The following is a 20,358-nucleotide window of genomic DNA, read 5'->3' as shown; positions in this document are numbered from 1 at the left end:
AAGCCAAGTTACTCTCACAATTTGATTTCGGATGGCCAAACCTTGTAAACTATCATTCTTTGTAGGAATAACTAAACGCCCAACGCTTAGTGCGTTAAAAGCGCCCCTGATTTTCTAACCGATTTAGTTCATAAAGCCACGTTCACATATGCAGAGATTAGCAATAAATCCACAACAATCAATCTACCCGTTTAAATATTGTCAATTGATGAAAACACAAAGTCTCTTGTGGTCATTTTGACTTCTATGTCTACATATGCATACATATGTATCATATGCAGACTCGTAGTTGAGGCGGCTTCTCCTATCACATGTCCAGAAGAAGTTCGAATGTTTCTTTGTGCCTTTGTTATCGTTTTTATCTGTATATATGCATAATAATATTTAATAAACATTTTATTAGAATTATGTTTGCAAACCTCTTTTCTTTGCCGCCGTCCAATTTAGTTAGTTTTTACATATGTATACATTATCCTCTCCGCTTACAAACCCTCTTCCACTTCAATAACCATTAGAGTTGTAATGTATTTCACGGCATATAATATTTTACGGCAATTCTTTCATTGTGGCACCACCGTATGTTTGTTTTACACGTCACGTCAGTCAAATGTCTATTTAGAGACAGCATTCCTCTCTCGTCCTTAAGTGTATCGAGAAACTTAGACTCTACTAGGAACGCAATTTCATTCGGCTAATTTGGGTCCCAGGACACAGGGGTATAATTGGGAACGAAATAGCGGACGCATTGGCGAAAGATGCTGCGACCTCGCCTTTAATAGGACCCGAGCTCTTCCTTGTTAAGAACAACACACCATCAATGAGAATCTCAGGAGTGAAGAGGTAGGGCTAAGGGAGGCTTGCTGGAACCAAACTATGGGACCACGTCAGGCGAAATCCCTACTGGGAGGGTACAACCAAAAGAGGTTTACAAACTCAACCCTCCCCAAGGATAAACTGAGAATGCTCACGGGCATTTTCACAGACCAGTGCAAACTGCGAAATCATCCGCACATGATCGGGATTTAGTCTACGGACTCTTGTGTTTCTGCGACCTATCTCAGGAGATTCCAATGCACCTTCTCCTGGAATGCAGTGCTATAGCGCGGAGAAAGTTTCTTGGCCAATTTCAGCCAAAAAAATGGCATATACGTTCAATCCAACCCAGCTCTATCCTGAGTTTAATAAGGGAACTGGGTCTGGATGAGGTACTGTGATGTGAAGAGGTCACAAAAGACCATGAAGTCGAAGTGCAAACCTCATAAGGGGCTGTTCATAAACCTCGTGTCCCGAATTTCAGAAAAAATTGCCCCCCTCACCCCTTTTGACTCTCTGTGACAAATCTTTACACCACCCAGAAAGATACGTGATAATTCGTGATATCACCGATAAAAAGCCGCACCCTAGCGGCCATGTCTGGTAAAAATAATTCAACTTCCTTGTGAATTTTAAGTTGGCAAAAAATTTAATTTAAAGTAATTTAAGTTTTTTTAATTACTCCTCCCGACCAGCATCTTCAAATCGAAAAAAAATGTTTAAACTTTACCAACCAAACTAAGAAATTACTTTTCATATACTATACAAGACAACCAAGACTTTCAGAAAAACTTTGTTTTTTCTGTTCCCCAGGCGGCTGCCAACCGTTTTTATTCGCAGTTTTCTTTCATCCTTTCGTGTAGCAGTAGTCAGCGGAATTTGCCAGTCCATGCGAAAAAAAAAAAATCAAAATACACATTAACATTAGTAGGGAAGGTTTTGTCAACGCCTGCTAAAGAAGCGGCAGATGTATTTAATCTTGTACAACCTAAACAGATGTAAGCGTCTCACAAGCCTCTCTAAGGACTAACTGAGAATGCTCATCTGCTTTCATCTCGGCCCAACCCAATTCTGGGCTTATTGGAGGAACTGAGTTTCGATGAGGTATTGAGATGAGTAGAGAGTAAGTAAGGAATGTTAAATGCGGTTCGGACCCGCGCACGTTTTAGTAACATTTTATTTGGGTCGACCATTAATTTTTGGAATCCCACAAACTCATAGAAAATGAGAAATACGTATGTTATAAAAAGGGGTGAAGTTTTTATTCGATCTTTATGTCGGATCTAAATTTGGGCTAGTTTTATTAAGTTGTTAACGAACACCCAAATGAAAGTGTGGCTCCACCCATTTTCCAAAAAAATCTGAATAATTTTGTTTTAGTTATAATAGAGGTATCACGCTAATTTCTTTTTTAAAAATTAACGTTATGTAAGAGGTGGGCGAGGTTACTGACCGATTTCGCCCATATCATAAGCTTACCTGGAATGAAGTAAGTTTTGTGGGATATAAATGCTTTGGGAAGCAACACGTGTACAAAGTATGGAGTTTTATTAAGTAGTTATCGAGATGTATGCATTTTCTGAAATGTGGACTGTGGTTTTGATACTTATTTGTCTATACCAATCTCGATTCCTTATTCCAAAAAGTCCTGTATACTTACAAAAACAACTTGCATAAAGATATTAATCAAAAATTATTTCACTTAGGAAAACCTTGGAGGCAATTCGAAGACAGTTATGCTCGCCACCATATCGCCAGCTAATGTGAATATTGATGAAACCCTGTCCACATTGCGTTATGCCTGTCAGGCCCGTACTATAGTCAATCGAGTGAAAGTGAATGAGTCGCCTCATGATAAAATAATACGAGAATTACGTGCCGAAGTTGACCGCCTGAAATCATTGAAGAACGAATATGAACGCCAACGTCGTTTGTCGGCCAATACTAATCCTACGCCAAGAAAAATTGTGATTGAAACATCAGTTGATGAAAGTGAAGTCGAAGCCTTGCGGCAGCAGCTTTCCGAACTCGAAGGAGAACTGGATAAAGCGCAAAAATCATGGATGCAACGTTTGAAAGAAGCAGAAGACCAGCGCAAGTCGGAATTGCGGCTTCTTAAGCGTAAAGGGCTTGCATTAGAATTGTCAACGGATCAGAAACATGCGTGTCTTGTTAATTTAACTGCTGATGCAATATTTAGCAATACTCTGTTTTACATTTTACCACCTGGACAGGCTACAATAGGCCGCACACGCACTTCAACTTATTGCAGTCAGCCAGATATTTTACTCGACGGCCCGTTGGTTGCATATCACCATTGGCAAGTTTTTATTTTTACAAATTTAAATTCATAATTAATTATTTATTAGCCTTATATTTTAGCATAATCGAAAATGAAAACGGAGAACTGTTCATAACACCTCAAAATAAAGATTTCGAAACCTATCTGAATGGCGATCTTGTAACCGAACGTCAAAAAATGTTTCATGGAGATCGTTTGGTGATAGGCGGCACACATTATTTTCGAATATCAAATCCATTCTGTTCACAACGAAGTAAAAATGTGGTGAGTATTCCCCAAAATATCAACGATAGCAAAACTCGTACAGCTAAAAAAAAAAATTGTAATAATTTAAAAAGTTATTGCATATTTTAAATCGGCGTTATTCCGTATATTTCTTATTGTTTGTGGGTGACAGTTTTCCCCCAAATAATTTTGGGCGATTTTTACGAGTTTCGGTGCAATCAAAAATATATTGAAATATAAATAAAATATAAAAAATATATTATTTTTGACTCGCCGTAAAATATATTGTTTATCTTTCGCGAAGAAAAGTTTATTATTTTTCAAATTTTCATCTATTTTTAACGCTTATCCTTTTTGTACCGTTTTATGATGTTATTCATCTTCGATATAAGGGTTCTTTCAAAATGCGCGCCTAGATGTTGTTTAAAAAAGAACAAAAAAACATGTAAAAATTCAGAGCTACAGCAGCAATATTCTCAACAGAACGTCCGGTTTTTGGTCTGCTAGTCCTTTTTTACCCTCGACCGAACCAGTTTCTTGAAATTTTTCACCAAACTTTGAATTGTCAACTCATTCCGACGATTATTTTCCACAAAAAAATCACTAATTTTTCGATATGTTGTTCTTAAAGATCGAAAATTTTCCAAATAACTTTCAACAATTGCTGTCTACTTAACAAATGTCAAAGATGGCATAAAAAAGGTACCGTCTAGAAATCATTCACTATTGGCATCTAGTCGTCACTTTTGAAAGACGTTTACAATTTGAGATATTTTTCGAAGCGGTTTTTGCTTTTAGAAATCATGAATTACTAATTTTCGAATTTTAACACTAGTTTGCTCTCCCATTTCATTTTGTAATTTGTAAACAATGTCTGTTTTGCTTTGAAAATTCCGCTTGATAGATACTTTTTTTTTGTTTTGTTTCAATAAATGAAAGAGCATTTCAAAATTTTGTTTTTGCCATTAACCCTCCGTTGGGCATCCGTGTCTGGCCAGACTTTTTCGACTTTGAATTTAAAATATTTCTATTATAGCTAACGACTTGAGTTCCCAGGTAGCTTCCTAAAATTTAATATTCTATCGATTTATAGATACAATTTAAAAAGGATCTTCGAACAGGAGAAGAAGAAAGCCCAGACCCGGGTGCCCAACCGAAGGTTTTAAAAAATGTGTCCAACGGAGGATTAATGGCCAATACACTAAAGAAATAAAATATATTTGTTTTTATCGCAGTACTCGTCCCTCGCTTTTTTACAAAACCTAATATTTAAGTGGGCGTAGGCGTTTCGCCTGGAGCTAGTGTATGTACTCGACCAAAGGCGGGATCCAACCATTTTGAGTAAAAAATTCTGCCAAAAATTATTGATAGTTAAGCACACCTTTAATAAAATTCCATCCGAAACTCCTAATTTGTGGCAGGAAAAATATTTAAATTCTAGTGCGCATAATATTGCCTAAAACAAAATGCGTTAGATGGTTATAATTTTTCGATGCATACTTTCCGGCGGAGTGCTTTGAAAAGCACTTGAATTACATAACAGTTTGAGCGATATATGGTGAGGAGCAAGACGATTCACATTTGTACGGGGTTATTCAATAGGTGCGCTTCAACTTTTTTCCGATAGGGAGGGCGAGCGACGCAATATTTTTTATTTTTCGCTTGTCATTTGTAAACTTCATTAGTATGCATTTCATCATGGAACGCTACACACTTGAGCAACGATTGCAAATCGTGCAAATTTTTTATGAAAATAATCGTTCTGTTGCTGCTACTTTAAGAGCATTACGGCCATTTTACGGTCCATTTAACAAGCCGTCCCGTTTTGGGGTTATGTGAAGTCATTGGTCTACAGTAACAAGCCGGCGACGATTTGTGAGCTCAGAGCCAATATTGAACGCGAAATTGCTGGAATTTTGGCCGATTTATGCAAAAGAGTGGTCGAAAATTGGGTTCAACGATTGGACTTCGTAAAACGTGCACGCGGTGGTCATGCAAAAGAAATCGAATTTCATACTTAAATGTATATGTTCAAACTGGATAATAAAAAAAAAATTAGTTAAAAAAGTTGTTTTATTCAAAAAAGTTCAAAAGTTGAAGCGCTCTTACTGAAAAACCCTATATTTTAGATATGGCAGTTAATCAGAGAATTGCATTCAAATTCACTCTGAAGTGAATAACATCATCTACCCGACATTCTCAATGTAAAGAAATAATACTATAAGTTATGACCAAACTGTACTAAACAATGGTTATTACCATAGTGTTATTTATTTATTTGTCACATCATACAGCGACTTTACGTTCTCTGCCTTTGAGATATCAAGTAAACAAAATATTTATAAATACAAGTATAATTTAATAATAATGCATATTTTTTTCAATAGGTGGTGGATTTCCAAATGGCGCATGATGAAATCTTACATAAGCAGGAAGAGAAACTTCGACGAGAATTAGAAGAGGAAAAGCGTGCGGCTCTGCTGCGCATAGAGCTAGAGCGTGCAGAAAATGAGCGTAACTTCAATGAGCGCATGCAGAAGCTGGAATTGGAACAGTTAACATATAAATGTAATAAAGAAATACTGGAAACTGAACGAAAGGCATTTCAGGAAGAGGCTCAAAATAATGCCAACAAAACGACTACAGAGGCACTTTACACACCGACTTTTAAATCAAACCTGCTCGATGACATCAACAATATTATGCAAAATCCCAGTGAAAAAGGTCTTCATAAAACACAACTCTTGGTATGTACGCTTTTTGACTTGACTTTATATGTACAATTATATTTATATGTATCTATATATATTAAGTATAAAAGTTCATAGGTTGTTGTTGTTGTAGCAGCGCATCAAGCCCTGCCAGTGCGGTGTAGTCATCGATCGTCATCGTCTATCTCATCTAACGGTAGGCCCAGGACACATGCTGTGCATGTGAATAGGTGGTTAGTGTCGTTCGGAGTACCTTCACGTATATATATATTGTATATATATAATTGGCGCGTACACCCTTTTTATTTTTGGGTGTTTGGCCGAGCTCCTCCTTGTGGTGTGCGTCTTGATGTTGTTCCATAAATGGAGGGGCCTACAGTTTTAAGCCGACTCCGAACGGCATATATTTTTATGAGGATCTTTTTCATAGCAGAAATACACTCGGAGGTTTGCCATTGCCTGCCGAGGGGCGACCGCTATTAGACAAATGTTTTTATTAATTTTTGTTTCACCGAGATTTGAACCAACGTTCTATCTGTGAATTCCGAATGGTAATCACGCACCAACCCATTCGGCTACGGCGGCCGCAACATACCGGTCATATATTGAGTAAGTCGGTGTCGATTTTGGACATGTAGCAGATGAACCTGCTACTATATCCAAAGTTACGCGGATCTCTCGAGGCAGTTGAAGCTCTTTGTCTGCGATGAGTGGTGGTTGGACTTCGATGACGGCATTCGGGGGGTCGGAAGGTGGTAAGAGACTCCCGATGAATGTCTGTATGCAATCTGTCTGATCCAGTAGTTGTAGTCGTATTTGATCCTGGATCTTGTCAGTGCAGGCGTCCCTCGTATAACACGGTTAATTCGTACCGTGCTATATCGAAACCGTGTTATACGAAACAAGGTATACCGTGTAGTATCGAGACCTTGTCTTGTGTTATATCGAAACCGTGTTATACGAAACCTTGAAATAATATAAATAAAGGCAATGTGTACCGTGTTGTGTCGAAACCAAATCTTAAGGTGTAAAATTTTATGATAGCTGAAATTTCCGTCCAAATACTACATAAATGAAAAAGGAAGTTACCTTGAAGTTTTTATTAAGAAAACTTTGGCTATGTTCAGAAACGCATTATAATGCGCAGTACTTGCAGCGCTGGCAGCACTGTCAATGTGACAATTCATGCAACTGATAGATTTGTTGAAAAATTGCAAATAGATTTGTTGCATTTATGAACGCACTGTGCAGTAAAATGGAATTGTTACTAAGTTTGGTCATGGACGATGTATGTGAGGAAAAAACCGATAGTCTTTTATTAAATTTAAGAAAAACAAACCGAGTAAAGCTTAAAAGAAGGACATATCTTGTCAAAAGTTTAATATCAGTCGGACTCTGAGCAGTAATTTTATCTCTGATGTACTAAAGTAATCACTAAAACCAAGAAAAGTATAATAAAATAAAGTTTAAATTTCGTATTTTTCATCAATTTTTGTATTAAAAGCTAAAATAAATAATTAAATACTCACTTTTCATCAGACATTGTACTAGCGTATTTATTGGCAGTGTGAAAATTTTTGCTGCAAATAATGCACGACTTTTGATACAAAAATGACGTTTAAGAACGCGTTACATTTGCAGTACTGCCATATTTGCATTTTTGAATGCACTGCTCACTCTGAAATGGTATGTTGCGCATTATAATGCATTGTTGAACATACCCTTTATCAACTTTATTTGCAAAGGACAAATCGCATATGTACTTTTACTTCTCAAAACGAAATGAAATATTTTTTTATAGCAATGAATTTAGGGTATTCCCCTTATTGAACGGAAAAAAAGTTCAAATTTAAAATGCATATTTTTCAAAATCGTGTTATATTAATATCAATTCTTGTGCCGTGTAATATCGAAACCGTGTTATACGAGGGACGCCTGTATAGTCGAAGAGATAGCTATCTCCTGACTCCCCCAGGAGGTGGCTCAGCCTCCAACAAGTATCTGCAGTGGTTATTTCTGCGGTAGTACCCCAGCAAGAACTCCTTGTTGAGCATCTTACTGTGCTTCTTAACCACTAGCATGGAATCCACATTATGTAGATGTTGCAAAGAATACATCAGGAGGCATCACGTGGCTATCCCGTTGGCAGTATTCTAGCAGGTCCACTGCGAATCTTTGACTTTGCCTCAAGTGCTATTTAAGGAACTTTTTCTCCGGTAAACGTTCAGTTTGAAACACAAGCCATCAATGTCATTGTCGGACGCCATTATTGAACAATCATCAGCATATGAGACCAATGGTTCATAGGTATCACTAGGTGAATTATTTTCGGTGGAACAAATGGCACCAATAAAGACATTTATCAATTTTACATTTATCCGACTGTTAAAATTTATGTTCGGCACTTGTTTTGTATAGATAAGAGAAAGTGAATATGTAGGTGAATAAAAATAATGGAGTTTTCTATATACATATGTATATATTCTTTCTTTGATAATTTCAATATTAGCGATAATTTTCTATTGAAAATGACAAAGAAAAGAAAGAAACAATCGTGCAAACAAAATTTGTTTGATGCAAATTTAAAAGCCTTTGCGCGCAACAATAACAGAACTTTTGACAGAACGCCACAATTTTGCCAAAGCTTCTAGCATTTTACATTGAACGCAATACTTTAAAAAATCGTGCAGTAAAGACAACTCCCTGTCACCTGCTGCCCGGCAGAATATTGGAGCGCACATTAGAGGTGAACATCCATTGGTAGTTGGTGATCTTATCTGGCGCATCTGGCATTCATTCCTGCCAAACGATCATAGAGGACAACTTCTGGCAGGGCAGACAGACGAATCGACACTCATACATGTAACCGGCTACTACAACAACAACAGCAACAACAACATCCAATAACACGTTTTATAAGCTTTTACCCACAATTTCTTAAAATTCATGGCGTGATGAACACTTTTGAATGATAGGCTCGCGTTCAGCGCACAAAATTCGGAAACTAGTCTCATAGCTAAAAACAAAATGTATTATTTTTTGAAACATAAATAACAAATGACGTACATGCTTTAGTATGCCCAAACTTTATGTTAAAAACTTTCCATTAATACAATAAAAGTAAGAGTTCCGAGAGATAATTAAGGTTTGATTGAAATTGCCACCATATCTCGTAGCACTCGACATTTTTCCAGTTTTATAATTTTGTTTTATTAATCAAAACTCTTTGATTTCTAGGTAAAGGAAGCAACACAACGTTGCCGCAGCTTGGGTCTACAAATAGATTTTCGACATTCGCAAGTTCTTGACGAATTCGGCATATTTCACACTGTCGTACTACTCCATGATAGTTTGCTTCGGCGTAAAACCGAATGGCCTATTGCGCGGCTCGGTGTTTGGCTTGATATGGTGCGTAATAACGAGGATTTAACATCGGAAAATATTTTTAATTGTGTGGATATGAACTGGGAGCCATGGGAAAATGACGAAACTGCAACATTAAATGATTCACTCAACTCGAGTCGTATTTCTTTAAATTTAAGCATTGTTAAGGATGCTTTATTAAAAAAACCACTCACGAAATTACAATTATTTGAAACTTCTTCGCATTCCCCTTCATCTGTCAGCACTTCGTCTTTAGAAGAAGGGAAATGTTTTATTCAGTCAACGGTACCTAAAAGAGGTATAACAAAAAAAGTTTTAAGCTACGACGATTGTAACGACTCGTTAGAAAATCGTACATCAAATACCCCCGAGAATTTAACTTCACCTACAACTGTGCGCTCCAATAATTTAAAAGATGATTTTACCGTCTTAGCTTTAGCGCATCTACGTGATATGGAGCGTTCAGCTTCACGTTTAAGATTACTCTGTAATCGCTTTAATAATGAGAGGGAAAATGTACCTAACAACACGCCAAAACAGCCGGAACGTTTAAAGGAATCACTAAACGAACTGGACAAAATTATACATGGAATGCGTTTCTATCTTGACAATAGTGCGTTAAGTGAAGACAGAGAAATAGCAGAATCTAGAATGCAAAAAGCGGTCCGATTTCTCATAGATTAGATTAGTTAAATCTTATATACATCTTATTGTTATTTTTCCCTAGTAAAAACTGTACTTATATAATATTATATATTATTGTGTTTCGTTTGCATGACTAAAATAGAAGAGAATATACAAATTAAATAAAAGCATTTATGTTTATATGTTTCAGAATTCTGTATACGCACACTTACGCCTTTCTACGTCGACGGTGCATATGAAAAACTATCTGGTTGACGCTTCATTCCATGGCTCAGAGTAGAGTCCATTTTATGTATCTACATTAGGTTGGTCGAATGTTTTATTTATCAGAGATACTCAGTTCATTCACCCCGTCAGTATAGTACTTTAATCCGAACTAAACCTTCTACTGCTTAACGTCCATTACTATCCTGATGCTATGCGCCACAAATTGCGTTTACTTGTAACGACCCATTATTAAAACTATTTCAGGAGGGAGCTATTCCTTCATGTCCCTGCCCATATCATAGAAAAGTGAGTTTTTAAGTCTCTTAGTCAGTTTACCTGCATTTTAACCTCTACATAGGTTTGCTGGGCTATACACTTCCTTGATGCTCGCGTCTACGCCTTGTCTGCTTGCTTTATCGGAGTTGCTGCATCACTTCAGCAGCCATATGCTCTACCTCATTCCATGCGTCTTTGCTCTTTAACATCAATGGCCCTACATTCTTCGGCGTGACAGCTGGGACTATCTTCCAGTTTCTTCTTGGGCCTTCTAAAACAGTGACATATGAAAAGCACATATTCCACAGTATGGAGTCTCTCCATGCTCAAAGTGATGAAGGTACACATTAAAACGAATATGACCACTAGGAGTTTGGGTTAGTAATCTACTTCATCATGCTTTATCTCGAGGCAGTTCACGTATGTGTTTAAAGTTTAAAAAGCAAAAGATACGGTTGACGCGGTTGACGAAATGACACAGCATCTAAGGATAAGCCTCGTGATTTAATAAGGGAAATATTAAGAAATTGTAACCCTAGTATGGGCGGACAAGTCGAGGACGAATTATAACGAATAAAAAATTTTAATTTGGTCTTGGTACGTGACTGTTATAAATTTGTTTATTATTAATATTTATATGTGAGTTCTTAAAAACTCAACACAGAAAGTGGTCAAGTGGAAGTGGTTATTAATCCGTGGGAGAAACTTAAATTAGTGCTTGGTGACAACACCCTTCGCATCGATTACTGCCATGCATCGCTTTTTCATTAAAGACACCAGCTTTTCGCACTCTTCCGATATAATGGAGTTCCAAATTGATTTGCGTTCCAATTTTGTTCTTAATTTCATATGCTGCCTTTTTAAAAATTTAGCAACAACTGAGAGTTGCAAATCGATTTCATTGTTACCAATACTTGGAAAAACGATTTAAGGCTATTAAGTTTTATGTCGACGAGCATGCTGACCCATATGATCTTCTATCTCCCAGAACATATGCATTCCGCATGAGGTTAGACTTAGGCGATGATGATCGTTAACTACACCGCACTGCAGGGTTTAGCAAATTGATACAACAGGACATCAACAACGCAATGCATCAGTGAATTATTTATTTCTTTTTTTTTTATTTTTACAATATTTATTTTTTTTTTTTATTTTTACAATATTTATTTTTTTTTTATTTTTTTTTATTTTTTTTTTACTTTTATTTATTTATTTTTTTTTTTTACTTTTATTTATTTACTTGTAATTTATCACCAAATTCATGTTTGTGTTCAATACATACGTTGCATAAGAAAAGTATATGGAATTTTTTTCTATTTTTAAATATTAAAATAGTACTAAATGACATTACAAAGAATATTAGTATATGTACATGTTCTGGGGTGAATAACAATGGTATAATAAAACATATATGTAATAATAATAGAAGATATTGATTTAGGGATAAAATAAAAAAAAACAGATCAAAATCAAACCAAAAACGAGAGGCTCGAATAAATAAAGAAGAAAAGTACTATTTTCACAAGATTTTGTTGAATGCTAGCAAGACTTCTAATTCATAGTGGTTTAAATTAATTACATACATTTTAACATTTTTATGGAATGAACTAAGATTTTTAATGGCATACAGATGGAAGTAAATTTGTGCGCAAGTTGTTAATTTCTAATGGAAAGCTCTCCAGGTAGCCAGATTTAATAAAAAAAAAGATGTTTAGAACTTTAGAACAATATAAATGCCTGCTAGGAAGAATGTCGAGTTTTCTAAAAAAGATGCGTTATCTGTGTTACAGATTCGTTTAATTGTGCGTTTTTTTGAATAGTTACGAAGTGTGAGAATTTATTAACCACCAAATATATACTAGCATTAAGCCGAATAAACCATGTTAAGTGTAGGCATAGAACAAAACTTGTTGAGGCGATAGAAAGGCGTAAATAATGGTGAAAAGAAAGTATTGTTTTAGAGTATAAATACAGTATGTTTAGATCAAGTCAAACGATTGCCAATTTTCAAATTCTGAACAATGAAATAGTATATAACAACATACTAAAATACTAAATAAACTTAGTTTTACTGCTAACAAGCAATTTTTCTGAAGCAAACCAAGTTCTCGGCAAATTTGTATTAGTGTTAATTTTACATATTAATTCGAAGTAATCGCAGTACCATACGCAGCGGATAGATCATCTGCGAAAGCAGTTGCTTTGCCTTTCAATGGAAGTGAAACAATTTAGTTTATGTGAACTAGGAATAATATTGGACCAAGAACTTAACCTCATCCTTTTTGGAAATACCAACATCTCCACGAGATTCCGAATTACTTTAATTATGCCTGTTACACCAAAGCTTGAAATAGGATTAAGAGAGAACCTTTTTTGAGCATCAGTGTTCGTGGGCAGACAGCAAAAGAGGCAAACTGATATCTGTAACGAGTAATATGTTTCCCAACCGAAGTGTTGACCAAATTTGACCACTTCTACAGTATCTGAACAGATTGAATAGCTAGCTGTGTGCAATATAGTTGATTCATCGTCCCTGTGGATAGTTGATTTAAAACACTATTAACTATCAAAACTGCTTGTATTGCCGAATGACGATGTAAACTTTTTTCGAAAGAAGTTATCAGGCGTCGAACTTATGGCTTTATTCGTTTTTACTCAGCCTATAGCGAAAACAAAGCTTCCTATTATTATTAGGTCGATTGGCATACGTTTTGCTTAATTTGCTCTTGAGTTTTATTTTAAGTCTTATGTTTTGTTTTCGGTGAATCAAGATATAATTAGAGGCACTAATGTGCTTTTTAAGTTTTTAAAACTAAAGCGTAAGGTACCGATATAAAATTTCGATCCTGCATTTCAAAATATGAGCAAACAAGGCGTACGACAGTGTCAACATAAAGGAAACAAACACAACAGAAGTTTTAGTCCAAATACAGAAGAGAAGAAAATTATACCGCGGCAAGGAAAGCATCGAAATCAACGGAGGGTTGTTACAAAGAAACAGATTTAGCCCACTTTTAGTTAACAAATACACAACAAAAATTTACCAATTATCTTACAACCATACTTTTCTATTCCAATTGGCTCACGATTTCTTTCTGATAACTATTACTAACTGATCAAATAACTAACGAATAGTAAGTTTAATAGGGCAAGAACACGACTAGAACATAAACTAGAGAATTTTTTTAATTGCAATCAATATATAATTGCAGGTCAACAATGGAAAAAAATAATAATTACAAATATCTATTCGTATATATAACACGCGTTTAAAATTAAATTCTATTAGATATCTGCGGCTATTCATAAATAAATTAAATAATAAACAAAACCAATAAAATATGCAGTTGCACCTTTGGAGTAAGACATTCGCGAAAACGCCTTAGAAAAATAAAAGTTTTAATAATCAATGCATGAGATAAAGCATGGTAATAATAAACACAACCCTCAACCACATAATAAACTCAGTAAAACTACCCTTTTAATAGAGATTAGAACTTATGGCAGCTAAAGAACTACTACAAGTATTCGTGATCCTTTCATATATTTGCCAAAAAATGACTAATTCGACAGCAACTGCAATTTTCAACCAGCTATACAAAAGCCTTTCAAGAATATAAGGTCATCATAAAAAGACAAACACTTTTAACAAAGACATGTAGTCGACAGTTATCTATGTATTAAAAAAAAAACAGCTAAAACTAGTTAAATAACGAATTCATCGTAAACCAACAATTTCAGAAAAAGCATCAACTCAAGAAGAAAACATTGAAATCTTATAAACCGATCGTTCAGTAAAAGATAATTTTCCAAAAACCCAATTTAATAATGGAAGGGTGAACACCACAAAAACATTCTATACAAACAAAAAAATTATCATCCATGACAGCGGAACTCTATGCCTTAGAAAAAGCATAGTAACATTTGATCGAATGGTAGGTGTGGAGGATTGGCACTAAAAAAGAAAGTTAATACTAAAAGCATTGTAATTTGATAGCCGCCAAAAATAGTGAATATATTGGTGTCAATGAAAACATTGTATGGATACCAACGCAGCGAAAGAAGTGGAAAGGAAGCTAACTCAAAAATTAAAAGAAAACTAAACACTGAGCTGAAATTACGAGAACTTGAAAATAGCATCTTTAAAATATTTGTGAAATTTAAATTTCAGATCCCTATTGTAATGAATTTCTTATATTGTATTTAGGCACGTTTTAAAACACCGTTTTGCGCCAATCAAATTGTATACCTATTGGTCAGGCGTCGCCAATTTGTAAACGATTTTCAATTTTAAAATTCAATTCTACAACCGAGTTACAAAATTGGCCGTCATTTAAATTCACAAAATCGGTAATAAAGACATTGGTCTTAGGAGGTTCATTTTCTTGAAAGGGTCCAGGCATTTGTTCTTCAATCCACGGTTGTATTTTTTTGTCTACTTTTTTTGCAGTTCTATGCAACGAGGAAAAACATCTGAAATAACTTATGTTAGTATCACCTTATTTAATCAAATCACAGTAATCACCTTAAAGCTATGTACTTTCCGGAAGGCGTCAAAATGCATTGAGATATGAAACCTTGCGTTGGCTTTCGGGAAAGTAGTGAATTTTGAAGATATGTTTCAAGTTTTTTTACGGAAGTTACATTTGGCCATGGAGTCGGCCAACAATTACTTGGCCAAAATTCATTTGGAAGTAGCACAGGGCAACGACGATAAATCAAAAATACTTGTCGACCCAATGTGCTACATCTATTCAGCGTAAAATCGGTCAAGATTCCATCAGATTTTGAGTACAAAAGAGAGCCAAACAATTCTAGCAAGCGGTCGTGTAGTTTTACATGATGTTTCACATTCATATCGTAAAAATGTTGGAAGTCTAATATGCAAACCTCCCCTTTATGTGAAAGCAAATACTGTTTGAGATCTTCCAGAGGATCAAACACCTCCATAGCAAAGAGTCCGTGTGCGAAAAAGAATTTCTCATTTTTTTGGCATACACGCAAATCGAAATATCGAACTCCCAATAGTAATTGTTCTGAAATACAGGAAGATTGTGTTTTTGCCCAACGTCGCACAAACCACGGAAAACAGAAATTCAGCCATATTGTGGACTTTTCGGCGTCAGGTGAAGGCTTTGCTCCAGACTTTATTCCATAAGACATTGTATTATGAGAACCTTTTTGGTATGTAATAAAAAACTGAGATTAAAACACACCAATTTATATTTTCTAATCTACCGGGTATCGCAAGGTTGATAATGGCCATATTTCTCAACTGGCTTGGAAGTGATGTCATCCACTGCGCCTTATCCATTTTTGTACTTATTATTTTGTTAGTGCAGAATGATTTATGTCGTTTATATTAAATCCGAACATAAAAAATCTACATAGGAGCATAACTTTAGCAATCGGCCCACCAATCATAGATAACCCACCAATTTCAACTGAATTACAAAGATAGGCGAATAAAACTGTAAATAACGCAAACAAGTTGTAATTAGGGATGTGCGATACTACTCATAGAATTTTACTATCGATACTTTTATTTCTGAGCATTCAATATTCGATCCCAATGTTGCGATTAATAACATCGCCATGTATGATAGTTATAATACGCTCACATATAAATAGATGATCTACTTTTTCGTGCTTAAATCCCAATCCGTAATTAAAAAGCGAGATTTCCCATACAAAATTTCTCTCCTAAAATCTGAGATTATAAAATAATCCAAGATAATAACCATACTTTTTCACATACAACTCTGTGATTTCTGTGTAATATATCATTATTTTTACGCGTGTAAAGAAAAACGTCAAAGTAAAAACAAAATAAAATGGATGCTGGCAAATAAAATGCTTGTTAGGTATTGTTAACTATGCACTCATATAACAGAAAAAAAGCGTGCGCTCATAAACGTGTATCCTCTTATCACTTGCTGCGTGTTGCTGCCATAATTTTTTTAAGCCTCAGTAAACGTAGTTTACAGATTTACCCCAACTGTTTATTATTGGCAGCTAGATGCGCAATTAAATTAACAATTCCTTCTCCTTGTCTTTTCTTCATATCGTTAATAATAATTAAACAAACCAAAAATACCGAAATATTCCACCAAAATATTTTACCTATATGAACAAAAACCTTTCACAACAGTATTGACAGCTGATTGTCAACATTGCAAGTAATCTGCTGTATGTGAACGGGTAGATTAATTTTGTGGATTTATTGGTAATTAATGCATATGTGAACGTACTTTTGGTGTGTAAACGTCCTACTCACAAAAGCGTCTAATATATTTACTATTATTATAAAAGAATTTTTGTTACCGCTATAGTTGTTTTTATTGTCAGCATGTAAGAAAGCAGCTCTTTTCGCTCGTGCCTACTGCCTCTTATGCTTTTATCAAGATGACCTGAACTAACTGATGGGCACCTTACAAACTGGTCTCTATTCTACAAGGTTGGGTCATATTCAGAGTGTTCAATAAATTTTAGACAAAGAGAGTTGAATACAACGGAAGATCTACATAATAGACAGGTACGGTGAACAGAATTAAGGAGCTGTGTCCAACATTATACCACTAACAGGCTTTTACTGATTTTGAAAGGATCAGCTCATTTTCTGACGAAAAAAGAGTTACTGAAGCAATTTATTTGTAACAGAGCTCAACAAAACTGAAGCCGTGTGGGTGAAAAACGAAAAAATCAAAGTAGCTACGACTCCTGTTAGTTCGTTGCAGTCTGGACAACGAATGAATGGAAGAACGATTGTATTCAACTAACCTCAATTAACACATTTTGTTTTCATTTCATTCGCTCTTATCTCTGATAAATCTCTCAATGACGTAACAGCCATAGTTACTCTCACAATTTTGTTTTGGTCGTCCAAATCTTGTAATGTACCGTTTTTGGTAGAGGGGAGTTCAAGCTAAAAATTTACAAATACATATATCTTTTAAGTATATAATATATAAATAATATTTTTATAAATATTATTAATTATAAAACTTTAGTTATTTACTTTCTGGCTTAACATTTGCGTTGTATCTATATTTCTCTTCAACGGAGGTTAGGACTTTCACATTTAGAGTGGTGTGTTCAATGGAGGTGGTAGGTAGTGACATGAGCCAGCTTCCTCCGCCTACCACCCTTTAAGCTGAAATAGGTAATAGGCTGAAATGTCGAAGAGGACAATATCCTGAATGTTCCTCAGTGAGTGCTAGGCTTAATGGAAGTACAAAAGTTAAACGTCTATGTTATCGTCGATTACAGTTCTCATATGTATCGATGATTTGATGTTCAAATTCTTAGGTTTGGCAAAACTGTCGGTCTATTTGAATTTGATATTGAGCTTATCTTTATTTTGATATTTAAGATTTTGGCAATGGAAGTTTATGAATTTGATAAATGTTTACTTAACCGTTTGGAAGAATCTATGAATGTTTTATCGTGGAAAGATGAAGGTTTTCCCGCGTCCCAAGTTCGTTCCGAATGGTCGTATTATATTGAACTCCAAATCGAGCCAGCAGGTAAATATGTGTACATGTCAATTGCTTAACTCGCTTCTAATAGTTATTCACAATTTAACATTTAGGTTGGCAAGCACTTTGGAAGATGCCTCGGGTGATATGCGAGGAGTCATATATTCGTTATCCAACTGTAGTGTTTGGTTACGTCGAGCAAGTACTTTTCAAAGATTTAAAAGCTATATTCATAATACAAGCAGTTCAGGATGAAGAAATTCACTTGCCGGAAAGGCACGAAGTTTTCCTACAGGATCTCTGGCCGACGAAGGAACAGGAAAATTCCGAGTTGAACATAGAACGAACGGCTGATTGTGTTGATCGCTTACGTTTCTTTTATACACATGTTTGGATGCCTTGGGACAACGATAATGATGACGACCTGAATTGGGTAGAAAAGCATTTAGAGTCTCGCATTCGGTTTTGCTATGACTTGCGTAAACGAACTTTGAAGAAACCATTGCTTGCTCATGTGCGTAATTTGCTTGCCGAATCTAAATATTTACAGCAACGCCGGGAGTACCTAGAATTAGGATTGTCCGATGAAGATGAAGAGAACCTCGAAGAAACCATAGGCAAAACGGAGGTGACGGATCTTATGAGATTTCATTTACGTTTAGCTATGATTCGCAACGAAATAGAGTTACTAGAGAACCCTGAAACACGTCGAATATATGAAGAAATATTATTCCCAGAAGAAAAATATTTGAAAGACCTGGAAAATTCTGGCGCAATAACGGAGAAGAAGGGCGATAAAGTATTTTTTGTAATGTCACCGTATACATTGGATCAACAAATAGGTCTAATGCAGATTGCTAAGAAAAGCATTCCAAAAAGTGCCTTGGTACAAAATGTTCCTACACTACAGGTACAGTATATTTCTACTATACCATTTCAAGTGAAATGTAAATAAAACATAACTTTTAGGATGTTTTAAGCAGATATGTTTACGACTGCATATATCTTGCTCCGGGTCGCCATACGTTGAAATTTCTGGAAAATATGAATGAGAGCGGTAAAATTTCCGGACTTCAAGTTGCTAAGCAAAAGCTTACTAGTTCTTTGGATTATTTTTCAAAAGAAAATGTTATAATATCTTCATTAGACGATGAAAGCACCCTCTTTGTTTTCGATGGTTCCTTTACCCTTGAGAATATTGTCTTAGATTGCTGTAATGTGCGTTCTGGGATCTTGGTCAAAAGCGGTACTGTGTGCCTCCGTAATTGTGTTCTTATAGGGGATGGAAAGACCAGTACGCAACAGGGTATTATATGCAATACAGGGTCTTCCGTAATTCTGGAAGATTGTATCGTTGAACGATTTGCAACCGGAATAACTGTATTGGATCAAGCTGTGCTGCATTTAAATAATACAAGTGTCATAAATTGTAAAATTGGCACCGATTTGAGCATTAATTCAAATTCACATTTCAATCAATCAAAAATAACGAATTCTCAAAAATATGGGATATATATGGCGACAGATTTTAAGGAGCAAAACATCAAAACCTCACATAAAATATTATCTAGTTTAAAGGAATGGCAAAAGTAAGTGTAAATATTATTAGTTCTCCGTAATTGGTTTGTAATTACTTTTTTTCTTATAGCTATTTTAACACAATTCCACCTTTTATTGGAGAATGTGAATTTAAAGGTTGCAAAGACAATATATTTGCGCTAAATATAGGAAATTCGCTTGTTTCAATGAATGCTTTAAACTATTTAGGACATAACGATAATTTATTTGAAAGTCCCAATGAATGCATCTAAAGGAACAATAATAACAGTAAACTAAGTTCAGCTGTAAAATTAAGTTTTAATTTAAAATGTTAAGTAACCTAGAATAAATACAAATAAATATAAATATAGTTAAGTTTACAGTTGATTAATTTGGAAGCAATGTTTGTAAATAGGAGCAATGCTTATAAAACGGTAACTAGATGCGAAACTCTTTTAATCGGAGAGCTGGCCCAGTTGGCATGGGAGCACCGAAAAGAGTAGCACCCAAGGGAACATCGTAAGGATGTTAGTACATCGTATCAAAAGGTCAGCCTGTAGGATCATGGAGGACAAAGGAAGAGGATCTGACCGGACAACTGTCAGACTCCAGAGCGTCAGCTTAATTTTTCAACTAAATTCCAATTATTTGAAATAAAATAAATTAAATAAAAACGAAATAATTTCAATTAATTCACACTTTGTTAAAAACATTTTACATATGTATGCATAACTCTATCGTAGACTATGTGCTGGTTCAAGTACATATTTTATAC

The 20,358-nt window shown here is 35.3% G+C and overlaps 3 protein-coding genes across 3 annotated transcripts in view; 2 read left to right on the top strand and 1 right to left on the bottom strand.

Moving 5' to 3' along the window:
- Nucleotides 1–10,272, top strand: part of LOC128864288 (kinesin-like protein KIF14) — a 39,281-nt gene extending 29,009 nt beyond the window's left edge. Inside the window, exons 2-5 of the mRNA XM_054103885.1 lie at nt 2,520–3,133; nt 3,196–3,379; nt 5,728–6,087; nt 9,289–10,272. Coding sequence (XP_053959860.1) covers nt 2,520–3,133; nt 3,196–3,379; nt 5,728–6,087; nt 9,289–10,119 — 1,989 coding nt within the window. The 3' untranslated portion in view covers nt 10,120–10,272. The remainder of the gene's footprint in view (nt 1–2,519; nt 3,134–3,195; nt 3,380–5,727; nt 6,088–9,288) is intronic.
- Nucleotides 10,273–11,805: 1,533 nt separating this feature from the next.
- Nucleotides 11,806–16,058, bottom strand: LOC128864291 (PI-PLC X domain-containing protein 2). Its single transcript, XM_054103888.1, has 3 exons — nt 15,805–16,058; nt 15,092–15,743; nt 11,806–15,039 (listed from the first exon to the last, which is right to left on the bottom strand). The coding sequence occupies exons 1-3, from the start codon at nt 15,878–15,880 to the stop codon at nt 14,823–14,825; spliced, it is 945 nt and encodes a 314-aa protein (XP_053959863.1). The 5' UTR covers nt 15,881–16,058; the 3' UTR covers nt 11,806–14,822.
- A 1,796-nt stretch (nt 16,059–17,854) lies between these two features.
- LOC128862981 (protein nessun dorma) lies at nt 17,855–20,275 on the top strand. Its single transcript, XM_054101845.1, has 4 exons — nt 17,855–18,092; nt 18,158–18,954; nt 19,014–19,633; nt 19,693–20,275. The coding sequence occupies exons 1-4, from the start codon at nt 17,948–17,950 to the stop codon at nt 19,853–19,855; spliced, it is 1,725 nt and encodes a 574-aa protein (XP_053957820.1). The 5' UTR covers nt 17,855–17,947; the 3' UTR covers nt 19,856–20,275.
- The last annotated feature ends 83 nt before the right edge of the window (nt 20,276–20,358 follow it).

This window comes from Anastrepha ludens, chromosome 5, assembly GCF_028408465.1.
Source record: "Anastrepha ludens isolate Willacy chromosome 5, idAnaLude1.1, whole genome shotgun sequence".
In the NCBI taxonomy this organism is placed as follows: Eukaryota; Metazoa; Arthropoda; class Insecta; order Diptera; family Tephritidae; genus Anastrepha; species Anastrepha ludens.
Note: the sequence above shows the minus strand (reverse complement) of the source record. Positions and strands in the feature narration are given on the sequence as shown.

What these genes read in the sequence shown, in the direction of transcription:
- LOC128864291 (XM_054103888.1), bottom strand. Translation starts at nt 15,880, where the DNA reads ATGGATAAGGCGCAGTGGATGACATCACTTCCAAGCCAGTTGAGAAAT. An exon ending in TATCAACCTTGCGATACCCG is followed by an intron (nt 15,744 to 15,804) that starts GTAGATTAGAAA and finishes CATACCAAAAAG; the next exon opens with GTTCTCATAATACAATGTCT. An exon ending in GGAAAGTACATAGCTTTAAG is followed by an intron (nt 15,040 to 15,091) that starts GTGATTACTGTG and finishes AAGTTATTTCAG; the next exon opens with ATGTTTTTCCTCGTTGCATA.
- LOC128862981 (XM_054101845.1), top strand. Translation starts at nt 17,948, where the DNA reads ATGGAAGTTTATGAATTTGATAAATGTTTACTTAACCGTTTGGAAGAA. An exon ending in ACTCCAAATCGAGCCAGCAG is followed by an intron (nt 18,093 to 18,157) that starts GTAAATATGTGT and finishes TTTAACATTTAG; the next exon opens with GTTGGCAAGCACTTTGGAAG. An exon ending in AGTTTAAAGGAATGGCAAAA is followed by an intron (nt 19,634 to 19,692) that starts GTAAGTGTAAAT and finishes TTTTTCTTATAG; the next exon opens with CTATTTTAACACAATTCCAC.